General features: G+C 34.8%; 1 protein-coding gene across 1 annotated transcript; it reads left to right on the top strand.

Annotated features, from left to right (window-relative positions):
• Positions 1 to 662: 662 nt before the first annotated feature.
• LOC143606475 (isopentenyl-diphosphate Delta-isomerase I-like) lies at positions 663 to 4,041 on the top strand. The gene is made up of 6 exons (XM_077082445.1): positions 663 to 779; positions 1,681 to 1,736; positions 2,620 to 2,711; positions 2,807 to 2,909; positions 2,989 to 3,126; positions 3,654 to 4,041. Exons 1-6 carry the CDS (start codon positions 724 to 726, stop codon positions 3,905 to 3,907), a joined length of 699 nt encoding a protein of 232 aa, XP_076938560.1. The 5' UTR covers positions 663 to 723; the 3' UTR covers positions 3,908 to 4,041.
• Positions 4,042 to 14,331: the final 10,290 nt, after the last annotated feature.

A 14,331-nucleotide genomic window follows, 5' to 3' on the forward strand; every position in this document is an offset into this window, starting at 1 on the left:
TTTTGGCGAGCATGCGGTTCACTGCAAAGAGTTGCCTGGGTTTAAGTACAAGCATGATTTGGTGAGGGATGTTCTATGCGATGTTCTTAAACGAGCCGGAATTTCGGCTAAAAAGGAAGCCCCCGTAAACTTTCTTACGGATCCTCAAGAAGGAAGATCTACATTACGACCGGCCGATATATTTGTTTTTGGGTGGGTAGGGGGAAAACACGCTTGTGTCGACCTCACAGGAGTGTCCCCTCTTGTTGGGATTAGGGACACTGGATTTGTAGCAGGCCAAGCAGCATTGGAGGCGGCATCGGGCAAGGTTGCTAAACACAAGAGAGCTTGTTTGGAGAATCAACACGTGTTTATCCCCTTCGTCTTTGACACTTTTGGTTTCTTAGCTCCGGATGCCGTGGACCTTTTGAATAGGGTTCAGAAAGTTGTGTATAGTAACGTATCAGCCCATAAGAATCAAAACTTTGTTTTTAGTCGGATTGAGTTTGCTATCCAAAAGGGGGTTGCGGCGCAGCTTGTTGCCCGCTTACCTGCCATTTCATTGTAAATCTTTTGGATGTTTCTATAAAATATAAAATGAACCAATAAAAAAAATTACAAATCAAATTAAAAAAAAAAAAAAAAAAATTAATGGAGTGTCTCAAAATGTAGAAATTTTCCGTTATAAAACCATCGCCACCACACTCACTCCCTTTGCATTCATTCTCCCTCAATTACGCCGCCATGGGAGACGACTCCGACATGGATGCTGTCCAAAGACGACTCATGTTTGACGACGAGTAAGTAACCTTCCTACCCTCAGTTTAATTACTTTAATAACCGATCTGTGTTATCTTATGAACTGATTAATCGGATACATCTGTCACCCACTTTCCATTGTGTTCAATGGCCCTTGTTTCAGAATTAAGTTTGTGTAGATATAATAATTAAATAATCAATTGTGTTGACAGATTGATTTCATTAGACACAAAATTTTTATTTGAATAAGTCAATATTGTGTTGCTCATGTGTAATAGCGATAGAGCTTATAGTTTCTTTCATAGTGATGGATAACATGAAAATAATTATAGATCAATATGTGTGAAATAAATTATACAAAGATTTTCGGTTAAATATTTTGTTTCGTATTTGGTATTTCCTTTCCAAGGAAGCTAAATTAGCTTTGTGTATGTGCTCCTGAAATAGTCACTAGTATTTTTGTAAACGGAAGTTGGCGATAAAGGTTATTACTTACATAAGGACAGGATCTTTAGACGAAACTTATCATATAGGTGTTTCGTGACCCTTTTAGGTTTATATTCTTTCTTCGTCTTTCTACTTCTGGGACTGATACTTTTGTAGCTGTATTTCTGACTTACGGATATCACTAGTTCATCGCAACTATTTTTTTTATTAGTTTTGAATCTTTCTTTATATATGCATATCTATTATTAATGGTATTTTTATGTCAAATACTTATTGTGGTATATTTTCCAGTGTCTGTGTTTTGTTGTGGGATTCTATTGGGTATGTTTCTTTTTTTGTTTGTTACATTATGGCAGGAAATTTTTGCATAAAAGTTTTGTGTTTATATTTAATTAATGATTTCATTTGATATACAGTTAGTATTACTAGATCTTACATTTGGTATATGGGCTTTATTGAGATAATGATTTTATTTGGCTTCTTAAACTTTTGCAGATGCATTTTGGTGGATGAGAGCGACAATGTGGTTGGGCATGATACCAAGTACAACTGTAAGCGTAATTATGTGTCTTGTGTAGTTTTACATGATGAACAAACTGAAAAATGTTGACAGTTGAATGAAGAAGACTGAAAAAGATAATTAAATAGTTTAGAACATGTTGAATCAAGTAATAAATTACTGTTTTTATGAACATAAGATTTGGTGTTCAAGACAATTTTGTAACAAATCTGCTTGACTCGTAAAATGCGTTCTCTAATGTGATAATTATGTCTCTAAATGCAGTTATGTGAGTTGGATCATTTTAATGACTTTGTTTGTGATCCATTAAGTATTAATTGAGTGGTCTGAAATGTAACTATCGTAGAATATTTATCTGAAACTATGGATGCGCTATTATATTTCAGGAATAGATATTCGGTACCGTTAACCAGATCAATAATAATTATCCATGTGATTACGTCACGTGCTCTAAGAGAAAAGGAACGTGTCATGTGAATATGTCATTCATCATTCAAATACGGAGTAACAAATATCATGTCGGTGTTAGTTTAATTTGATACAAAAATAAAAGTAGCTTTATTTGATGTAAAAATAAACTAATACGGGCAGACTCTTTATTACTTGATATTAGAATGTAATATTCACATGCCAAGGCTACTTTACTCTTGGACCGTGTTTCATAGTCACACGGATGCTTATTATTGATCAGTTTAACCTAACCTAAGAGTGTATCATTTCCTGAAATATACAAGCTATCTGTGGATTCAAATAAATATTCTACAATACATACATTGCACACCGCTCAATTAATGCTTCATGGGGTGCAAGAAAGGAATTAAGTGACCCAACTCACAATTGCTACAATTTAGAGAAATTACCATCACAAATATGTAAACGGTTAAATCCTTCTCTAAAACTGTATTTATTATCAGGTCATTTGATGGAGAAGATTGAAACGGGTAAAATGCTTCACAGAGCATTCAGCGTGTTTATGTTTAATTCAAAATACGAGTTGCTCCTTCAGGTATATTAGCTTCTAATTATATAAACTCATTTTTAATGCCATTTCCTTTGTGTTTCCATGAATAAACTTTGTAACACATTATGATATACCTGCAGCAACGGTCTGCAACCAAGGTGACATTTCCTTTAGTATGGACCAACACATGTTGCAGCCATCCGCTGTACAGGGAATCCGAGCTCATTCCCAACAATGCTCTTGGTATTGCCAAAAATTCTATATTGCCCTCTACAGATCTATGGTTTTTGTTATGAATGCTGAGTTGTTTGTGATTGATAAGGTGTGAGAAATGCTGCACAGAGGAAGCTATTAGATGAACTCGGTATCCCTGCTGAAGATGTTCCGGTTGATGAGTTTACTCCTTTGAGTCGTATGCTTTACAAAGCTCCCTCTGATGGAAAGTGGGGAGAACATGAACGTAAGAATTATAGTGATACTAATATTTCTTATCGTTAGATCTTAGAATATTTGTTTGGATTGAGTTATTTTTTGTTAACTGTGTCGGGTTGGTGGGTTGAATTGTTAGACCTGAACACGACATGTATATTCATTCGTGTCAAAGATATCAACCCTATCCCGGACATGTTTAAAAGCGTGCAACACGAATACGGCCCGTTTATCATGATTTTCTAAATGAGCCAAAGGGGTTGTAATCAAGTTGTAAAATGGTTTGGTGGGTTCTAATAATTGGGTTAAATGGGTCGAGCACGGGTTGACGTGTTTGATTAAAGCGTTGGTTGTTTGGCCTGTTTCAGTAAACGGGCTAAACACTTTGACCCGAACACATTCTATTTAATTTAAACAGACCAAGCCGAACATGACCCGTTATTTAAACAGGTTAGATATGACAACTAAAACCTGATTTTATTCTCGTTGTGGTTGACATGTTTGGTAAACAGGCTAAACAGTTCATAATCCAACTAACATTCTGACCTACATTTTCAGTTGACTACCTGCTATTCATCGTGCGAGACGTTGCTGTGAACCCGAACCCAGATGAAGTGGCGGATATCAAATATGTGAACCAAGAAGACCTAAAAGAGTTGCTAAGGAAAGCAGATGCGGGTGAGGAAGGCTTGAAACTGTCACCATGGTTCAGGCTAGTAGTTGACAACTTCTTGTTCAAGTGGTGGGACCATGTCCAAAAGGGTAAACTCTCTGAAGCAATTGATATGAAAACCATTCATAAGTTGATTTAAAACCACACCATGTTCAGGCCTAATGATTCGGGTCTGTAATCAGTTGCTTGTTATATGAACTTTGATCTCTATTGAGCCTGTCGTTTGTTTTACGTTACATGTTAGCTTTTTTGGGGTGTCTTTTTTTATCAAAAGTGTAATAACGAGCCATTGATGGCTCTAAACTTGGAAGTTTATTTCGACATGTGATTTTTATTTATAATTACTTTAAGCTTTGCATTGGTTGTGTTTACGGCTCGGTTTAGCTGGTTTTGATGATACTTGGTTAAATTGCTAATTATGTTTTGAGAAAACCACAAACTAAACCAGTTGGGTCGTTGTGACTTTCCAGTTTTTCGAAAATGGTTTGGTTTAGTGGTTTGAAAATTATATTTTTTCTAAAATGATTTTGGTTCCGTTATGTTATTTAATAACGATTAAATGTTAATATTTCAAAAATAAAAGTAGAGGTGCACAAAAGAACCGGTTTCGTATCCGACCCGAAATCAGCTACGGGTCATACCCGGTGAACCCAATACCCGGTTTGGGTATTTTTATACTCGGAAACCTTACCCGGTTCTCTCATTTCTCTAAAAAATCGGCTCCTTATTACAAAATAACTTTGAATCTTTTTTGTGAAACAATTTTTCAAAATAACTTTGAATTACAACCGAATGAAAAATCTTTTTTGTGAAAATTGTTCTGGTGATAAATTTTTAAATGACAAATTAACCAAAATAAGGGATGAGAGGGATGATAATGATATTATCCCGAGTAAACTTCAAGACCCAGGAGTGCCCCTTTAATCAATCCAAATTGGTGAATTTAAAACTGATCGGGCACTACTAGATCTTGGAGCTTGTATTAGTATCATGCCCGGTAGTTTATATGATCAGTATGAGTTTGGTCCGCTACGAAATGTAAACACCACCATGGTATTAGCGGATCAAACCCATACACTTCCCCGAGGCATGATACATAATGTGATGGTACATGTGGAGGATTTCTGTTACTCAGATGACTTTTTAGTGCTTGATTATGTTAAAATTGTAACTAACACGCAACTCGCAGTCATATTGGGTAGACCCTTCCTCGCCACTTCACTTGCAGTGATTGATTGTGCTAAAGAGACATTGGGAATTAAATTTGGGAATCGTGACAAACGGTTATTATTAGTTGAAAATACTACTGACACTCTTGTTGACAACGAAAGCATGAAAGCAGATTTATTTAACAAGTGTGTATCCTTGAGCAAGGATCACACGAAAGTGAAGTGTTTTGTGATTGACAGGTTAGTTGAGAAGAAAGAAGTTGAGCATCATTAGAGTGATAAGGTGGCAGAAAAAGGAGGCCGACTGACGAAGACGAACGTGAGATATCCACCTAACCTAAATGATCCAGGGTGGAGGATGAGGATGTTCGGGCCTGACCCTGGTTTGCCGGAAGACTGGCAACAATTGCTTGAAAAGGAGCGTGCTTATAACGAGAAAGCTGCACGGGAGTGGGCCAATCACCCACCTTGAATGTTATAAAAGTTTCAAAAAGGTGGTAATTGTACATTTTGTATATTTTAATTTTTATTTTGCATTATAATTTCTATTTATTTTTATTTTGCATTATAATTTCTAGTTTGTTTGTTATTAGTGGTAATTTAAGCTACCATCTTAGCAAAAACCAAGTGTAGGGAAATTCTTATGGATTTCCCTTCGACACTGTGTTGGGAACAACCCGGGTTTTTCATGGAAGGAAGTGGAGTTTTACTTAGTAGTGTCTTTGTTTTTATTTTCTCAAACACGTACATTGGGGACAATGTATCCCAAGTGTGGGGATGAGGAAAATTTTGTTTGTTTTGAAAAATTTTGAAAAAAAAAATTATTAAAAATTAAAAAAATCAGAAAAAATTAAAAAATCAGAAAAATAGAAAAATTTAAAAAAAAATGTGTTTAAAAGAATTGGAAAGTGGTAAGATGGCGGGGTAAAGTTTTGGTCCCTTTTCATGGTCACAATTCCCTAAATAACATGTGCCTAGTTGTTTTTTTAAAGGAGATTATGTAGTTTTCTAATCAAGGTTAGCATGCTTTCGGTGTAATAACTTGTATAACATATTCGTTTACACTTAAGAATTGAGGAAGTATTGGTTGGTGGAAAAGTTGATAATCTCCTATAGAACTTGTACAATTAGTGCATTTCGAGATCTTAGCGTGGCATTATACATATGAGGATGGTTATGTGAGGGGCGGGGGGTTGGTTCCTTTAGAAAACCTTATTGGGCATATTCTTTTATTTAATCCACCCCAGTGTTATATTGCGAAACGATCCGACTTAATAGGTTTCTATGTAATTGTTTTAGTATTTATCAGTTAGATATGTGAAGCATTATGTTTATCATGTTGGTATGTAATGCTCAAGTATTATATTGATTTCATATAAAAAAAATAAAAAATAAAAAAGAAGTTTGTATTAGAGTTGCAATGTTTATGTATGCATAGTTCAAAGTATTATTTATTGGAAAAAAAAGAAAAAGAAGAAAAAAAGAAAAGAAAAAGAGAAGTTAACGATGTTTATAGTTGTTTATTTTATTGTTTACTTAGTTTGTTTGTAATAAATCGGGTCGGATCGCTTGAGCTACTTTCAATATTCCCTTCTATACCCTTACACTTGGCCCCATTACAGCCCGTTGTAAGACCTCTTGATTTGTATTCATGTCAAAAGCATTTACATAGGTGGAGATTTGATGATTGTACAAGCGTATGCGAGGAGAATTGATTAAATATGAAATGTATGGATGGTCACCAATAAAAAGGTTAATGTGTAAATGTGTTATGTATAGGTAAAAATCGAAAGCATGTTAGGTTTGGTTAGAAATCTTCGGTTTAAATGGAAAGCCAAGTGAACTAGTGCAACCGATAAAAATAAGGGAATAGGGTATGACTTGGGACCGTAACTGAACCGGATTTGTGGTAAGATTGGTGGATACAAGTTGAATGTAATAGAAGGTTTGTGTTGAGATGTTGCTTGAGGGCAAGCAACGTGTAAGTGTGGGAATGTGACGGGTGGTCCATGGGACAACCCTTAAGTGGTTTAAGAACAATAATAATCATATGTTTAATGGGTTTATCTTGTTGAATTAGTTGACTATGGTTACTCATATAATTGCAGGTAGGAGAAGATAGAGGATGTAATTACGAGAACGTGGGCGAAAACGGTGAAGAAAACGGACTTGGAACGAGAAAGTTATGACGAAGACAAGAAGGCCTTGTTAAAGGCCACCGTAGATTATGGTGAAGCCACCGTAAGCTACGGTGGGATCTGAAGAAAATGACATCGTATGGCAGTTTAAAGCCACCATAGGCTTTTTGGAAGCCACCATAAGCTACGGTGGCCACCGTAGCTTACGGTGGGACTGACGCTGAAACTTGTGGCTTTTGACATCCTAATCATATCTTTTCATCTAAGGACGACCCAAGGGCGATTTTGAGAGATTATTGATCAATTGTAAGTGTGGTAATCATTAGATACTTGTTTTTAATTCGTTTGACAATTATAATTGAAGGGATGACAAACCGAAACATGTGTGGCTAAATTCCTTTATGTTTTCCCTCGGATTGTATGGTTTATTGTGTTTGTTTGGTTGAATGTTTAGACAATTTCTGAGATAATATTTGATCTTATTGATTTCATTATTTTGGTGTTTATGTATTGGTTGATAGATTGTTAGTTTATCGATTTTTTGTTCTAAACCGTCAGTTCTTGGTGCTTTAAGTAATCGAGATTTATCGGGAGGGATTTAGGGTTGGATAAACTAATTGGTTTTTGAGAGATTACCTTACGTTGTATAATCCAAGTACTTGATCTTCAATTATCGCAATCGTTTACATAAACACGAACTTTTCCTATTGTTCATCTCAGTTAAACATTAACCGTAACATTCATGGAAACCTGAAACCGAGGGAAGACATATTTTCGCATATTGATTAAAACTCGTTTATTGCTTTAGTTCTTTTTGTATTCAAATCAAACAACCGAATCATTGAATTTACTTTTCGCACTTAGTTTAATATAGTTTAATTATAAAGCTAATTAGTAATACATTTTCCACAAACTCCCTGTGTTCGATACCCGCTTACCGCTATCTAATTAGTTGTAATCGGTTTATTTTTTAGTGAGTCTTCGACCTCACGTCAGTTATGCGTCGTGTAACACATACACGCCGTATAAGTCATATATACGTTCTAAACATTACAAAACATCAAAATACATTCCAATCACTACTATTCTTGTACATGACCTACAAGACCTAAGCAATAGACATTATGCACTAACATTAACTCACTGAATTTGGATCAAAAGTTATGAAAAACTATTCACCCTTCTTTAGTTTTCTACAGTAATAATTAGCAATACACTTGATTAATATCCATAAAATCGTAAAGGGTGGGTCAGGCCAACACTATTTTTGGCTTGGATGGGCGAATCAAATCCTTTAAGCACAAAATTCCCAGACCTATATGAACTTAAAACACAAAACATGTATAATACGGGACAAATGTATCGTTCATGACAATAACCTCACTCGGAGTTGGAATTGGATTAGGGAACTAAAGGTAAGGGCTAGCAAAACATGTCTAATCATATTGAATGTGTTAGACACGGAACGGCTACCATGTGTACTAAACACCAACATAACTTATATAGGCACAAATAAACACAAATCATCTTATCCAAGAAGAAATGAAACTACATAAACAAAATTAAAACTTAAACATATAATTGTTGATGAAGTCGTTTTCAAGAGGGTTAGGGTGTACATGTGATTATCAATGCTAGTAGAAAAAAGAATTGTCGATGAAATCAAAGAGTGCAAACTTGCTATGATTAGTCCGAATTTTAAACCAGAGAAAATCGTAGATAACCTCCCATGTATGAGGGAAACGTGGAATCATGGATGTGGGATGCAACTGAATAATTTTGGGAATTGGAATGCAATGTTAGGGTAAAAGGATATTTTAAGTTGTTAAGATATGTATTGATTTGTAAATATGTTATACTAAAAAAGTTTAATTGGTTTAAACATGTCATAAACGGATTAAATGTGTTTTTAACCTGTTTAAACATGATTTTAACTTGTTAGAGATGTGTCAACTAGTTTATGGCATAAACTTGTTTATGTCAAACCCGAACATTTTTAACTTCATGTCGTGTCTAACATGTCCAGGTTATGACATATATTGAAGAGGAACTGCGCCAGTTACACCAATGCAACTAACTTATTATGCTTGACTAAGATTGTTGAGGTTCAATCTAGTGTGGATTATAAAAAGAGAAATTTTCAGTCAAAGGTCTATAAAAATGGGAAACTTGGGAGGAGCATCAAGCAATGCGATCTTTGTGAGAATAACTAGATCCCTAGAAAAAGAATTATTTTTTGGTTTATTGGATTTTAATAATCCCTATTGAATGGTATTGGCTGATAATAATCCCTATTCATTTTATCATCACTGGTGTTCTCAAATTTAAAAAATTTGGCCCCCAATGGTCCCTGTTAAAGAGGACTTAACAAATGTTTTAGGGCTTTTGATTGGAAGGAGGGTGTGGGTCAATTGAGTAAAACTTAGCTCGAAATGGTTATCCAAATGCCTTGCTTTTTGTTAATTGTAAACTTAAACACTCGAATTGAAGCATTATTTCGTCGTTTTGGAGCACCGTTTCAAACTAAGTTTAAAATCAATCGACCCATATCCTCCTTCCGATCAAAAGCCCTAAAACATTAGTTTGAAATTCGGAAAAAAGTATAACGCCGTTAAGTCTTTTTTTAATGGAGGACCATTGGGGGGGGCAACTATTTTAAATTTTGGGACAACCAGTGAGGATAAAATGAGTAAGTATTATTATCAGCCTATACCAGTCTGTAGGCATTATTAAAATCCAATAAACCTTATTGTTTTGGGTGGAGAGCTAATTTGAATTGACTAATGGCAAAGGAGAAGTTATTCAAGAAAGGTATTCATTTCAACCAAACTTTTTCTTCAAGTTGTGGCGTACTAGCAAAAAGGACATACCACTTGTTTACAACACGCGAGATGGCCCAAAACTCATGGGTTCAGATATTGTATATGGAATATTTAAAACAGTAAATGACGTGTGAATATATATAAGAATTTAAATAACAGTTTCACACAAATCGGGTTTTAAAAATAGGTTTTCACCTATAACTAAACCACTCACGAAAGGCATGTGTACCTATCGTTTGTAATAAAATGTAGGTAATAACATACTATCAATCCATGGACATGGTAATTTTCGAGTACTAACTCTTTGTAAATGACCAACCGAACAAGTAAATCTCAATTTGAACTTTTAACTAACTAAACTAGCATACAATGAACACAAAGAAAGTAAAAAGCAAGAAACAATCAATCCAACAAACTACCTATACATTAATCCACTCTACTAATATGATAAAATAGCAATGACATGGTAAAAAATCATGAATCTAAACATAAATACTATATTAGAATCAAGCAACCTAATACTAGCAAATAATCAACATGATGGGTTTTCAATCAAGAGATAAACATAGACTAACTTGTTTGTCAAAACAACAAAGTCTCATAATCAAAGGAAAGCTAGCACGTACATACATTCTAACCACCTAAAATAATGCTAAACTCATGAAACCGTTTATCTCTATGAAATTATGGACTATAAATTCTCAAGGGCACTGGCTCTATTGTGGATGTCCCTACGGGAAAGGCTAGGGGTTGCAAATCGGATGGTACACGACTTGGTTTTGAAAGGTACGACACTAAAAGATGTACGGGCTCATTGGGACACTCAAGTACAAAGGATTCTCATCAATATCAACTTATTAAACATTAACTAGCAAGTCACCACCAAGTCAAGAATCATAACAACTAGGGATGTTCGCAGTCCGGTTTGGACGGTTTTTAGGTCAAACCCTGAACCAAACCGTTAGTGACGGTTTTTATCATCGAAAACTAAAACAGAACCGTTGAAATATAAAACCGAACAAAACCAAACCGTTACTAACGGGTTGGTTCCGATTTGGTTTCACGGTTTGATCCTGCTAGGCCTTTACGAAATATAAACCATTTTTCTTGGTATATGTTGTCTTTAAAAAGTTCTACCCAACATCATTGTGTGGTATTGACTTGGCCCTCCATACATATATATTTATATTAGTGAATTAGTTTTTATGAACTTGACTCACGCTGCTTCGCTTTTTACATCAAATTATGTTTTGTTAGATTTTTTTTAATACTAGAACTGTTAAATCTAACTAATATATGCAATTGTTTCTTTAGTTTAGGGTATGTTTAGTTTGGATGTATACCACAGACTTGTAGTCAATATTTTCTATTTATAACTTACTATATGTAACATAATATATATATATATAGAAAAATACATTGTTAAAATTTTACGGTCCGGTCCGGTTTTAAAGGTCAGTCCTTGGTACAAACCGAACGTTCGATACGGTGTCAAAATTTTGAAACCGACCAATCGAAATACAAAGAAGATAACCGGCCGTGAAACCAAACCAAAGACCGGTTTGGGCGGTTTCACGGTTTGAAACCGAACCATGAACACCCCTGATAACAACACTCATCAATTTTCCAATATCAAGTGCTAGGTTCCATACTTGTCAACAACTTTACAGCCAAGTTAATTCTTAATAGTCATTCCTAACATAGAAATGTAAGCATGAGCATTCAAAGTTTACAAATAAACAACTAAAACATTTTGCAACATGAATGTCTAAGTATTTGTAAAATCAACAAGGCCATTCAACTCTTTCAAGCATGAAATCATCAATATCAACTCATAAATTCAACATATTCTTGAAAGAACACCAATTTACCAAATCATGAATAGATAAAATATCACATTAGTAAAAGCTTCAATATTGTCTAGATTGCAAAAGCATTTAGCCAAGAACAAAATAAGCTTACAAAACATGTCCAAGAACAAAGAAATGCAAAGTAAAATTCAGGTTGTATTGAAGGTTGGAATGATGAATCTTGTGGATGATGGAAGTCTTCAAACTCCTCTTGAAACACCGTCCAAAGCAGCATTAGCTGTTTGAACCTCCTCATATCTGATAATTATCGATTCAGACCTAATATCTATTAATACGATTAAACGGATCTAGTTCATTGATTACTCTTAATTTATATTAATATATATATAATATTAGTTGTATTAGGTGTATTATATATAAATTAAACGAAGTTTGGATCGAGAGAGAATTGGGCATAGTATAATTACTTTAAAATCAAAACTTAAGTTAATCAGAGGTATGAAATACCTCTGTATATAGAAGATGGATAACAAGCATGAAATCATCAATATCAACTCATAAATTCAACATATTCTTGAAAGAACACCAAGTTACCAAATCATGAATAGATAAAATATCACATTAGTAAAAGCTTCAATATTGTCTAGATAGCAAAAGCATTTAGAACCTAAGGCTTGATACAACTACAATCAAACTAAAAACAAGCTTACAAAACATGTTCAAGAACAAAAGAAATGCGAACTAAACTTAAGGAAGTATTGAATATTGGAATGATGAATCTTGTGGATGATGGAAGCCTTCAAACTCCTCTTGAAACACCCTCCAAATCAGCATTAACTGTTTGAACCTCCTCAGATCTGATAATTATCGATTCAGATCTAATACCATTTAGTACGATTAAACGGATCTAGTTCATTGATTACTGTTAATGCATATTGATATAATATATTAGTTGTATTAGGTGTATTATATATAGATTAAACGAAGTTTGGATCGAGAGAGAATTGGACAAAGTATAATTACTTTAAAATCAAAACTTTAGTTCATCAGAGGTATGAACCTCTATATATAGAAGATGGATCTAATTCGTTACACAAGCTGTAACGAATTAGCATCCACTTCGTTACATTAAAGACACAAAAGAAAACATAACGAATCACTTGATTCGTTATGCCTCATTCGTCAACATTCCATGACGAATGGGAACATACGTAACGAACTAAGTGCCCATTCGTTAAACATCCTTAACGAATGGGAGAACATTAACTTAATAGACTAGTTCGTTAGACATCCTTAACGAACTAGTATTACATTAACGAACTAGACTTAAATATAAATATCGTTACCATTGCAATAAACAATAAAGAAAAAACGATAAATACAAAGACTCGAGACGCAAAACTGTGCACTAACATTAACTGAGAGAGAAATCCCAAGGCTCCACCCTAGAAAATGTAGAGCAATGAATGTTATTAAAGCTCTTCGGACGAAGTGCACGGTCGTGCACCGATATATTAATTTATTCCTTTGCTTTCGGCCGACCAAATTTGCAATTTCTCTAAGAGGTTTGGCACGGTTATGGAAGGTTGGCACTGGCGGCTGAACTAGGTCATGCAAGGTTGGCTTGGCTCAAGTTTGGCATGCTTATTCCTGCATAGGCGCACGACCGTGCATGGTCTTGATTCGGAACTAGCAAGTGCACTGGCCTTGATCCTCGCCATTGCATGGTCGTGCCCGATGTCTGTCACGGTCGTGCCGGGTCACCTAACGCGGAACTAGACCATGCATGGGCTTTTTGGCTCAACATGGCCATGCCACTCCTTGGCACGGTCGTGCATATATAGGCAGAATCTGGATTTTGTCCTAAAAATGTCATCTTTTTGTCATTTCTTCATCGGGCAAACGTCCGCACATGCAAATCCACAAATAACTCAAATAAATACCATATATAATGAATTTTCATGGAGTTTTAATTAAATATGAGGATAATTCAATTATGAAAGATGTACATTTTGCGTTACATCATTAAGCATCCACATCACTTAAAAATGTATTTTATGCAAGAAATGATATGGTGTTCAATGGAAAAGCAAAAAACACTCCAAAAAATCATTCATAACATTAAGGCGAAGGCAACCTTGTTTTTAAGGATAGATTACCTAGTGGAATATGCTATCATGGTTGCTTTGGTTAAGGTGCGACTTACTCAAAAATAGTCTAACTTTTTCTAGTTATACTTTAATAACTGTAGAAAACTAGAAAAGAAGGGGGGAAATACTATTTCTTATCTTTTAATCCGATTTTATTGTGCTAATGACTTTGTTAAACTCTTTTTGCGTCTTATAAAAATAAACAAAAATACGTATAGAATTAAGGTTAGAGATGACACAACCAGATTTATAGAGGTTCAAGTGAATGTTAAATAATTCACTCTATGTACTCTCACCGATCCCCAATCGAGAGTTTTCTTCACTAGCAGTCTCCCTAAAATGGTAGGCATCAACAATACAATTACCTCACTCTTCAAATGAAGTGATCACATTCTTCACCAAGCATACCAAGTACTTAGATTTACAGTTTCCTCTAATCTCACTATATCAAGATAGTGAGTCTTCTCATAACA

The sequence above is a fragment of the Bidens hawaiensis genome, unplaced genomic scaffold, assembly GCF_021521415.1.
Source record: "Bidens hawaiensis isolate Kalapana, Puna unplaced genomic scaffold, B.hawaiensis_p1.1 tig00000001_1, whole genome shotgun sequence".
Classification (NCBI taxonomy): Eukaryota; Viridiplantae; Streptophyta; class Magnoliopsida; order Asterales; family Asteraceae; genus Bidens; species Bidens hawaiensis.

What these genes read in the sequence shown, in the direction of transcription:
- LOC143606475 (XM_077082445.1), top strand. Translation starts at nt 724, where the DNA reads ATGGGAGACGACTCCGACATGGATGCTGTCCAAAGACGACTCATGTTT. An exon ending in GCATGATACCAAGTACAACT is followed by an intron (nt 1,737 to 2,619) that starts GTAAGCGTAATT and finishes ATTTATTATCAG; the next exon opens with GTCATTTGATGGAGAAGATT. An exon ending in AAAGTGGGGAGAACATGAAC is followed by an intron (nt 3,127 to 3,653) that starts GTAAGAATTATA and finishes CTACATTTTCAG; the next exon opens with TTGACTACCTGCTATTCATC.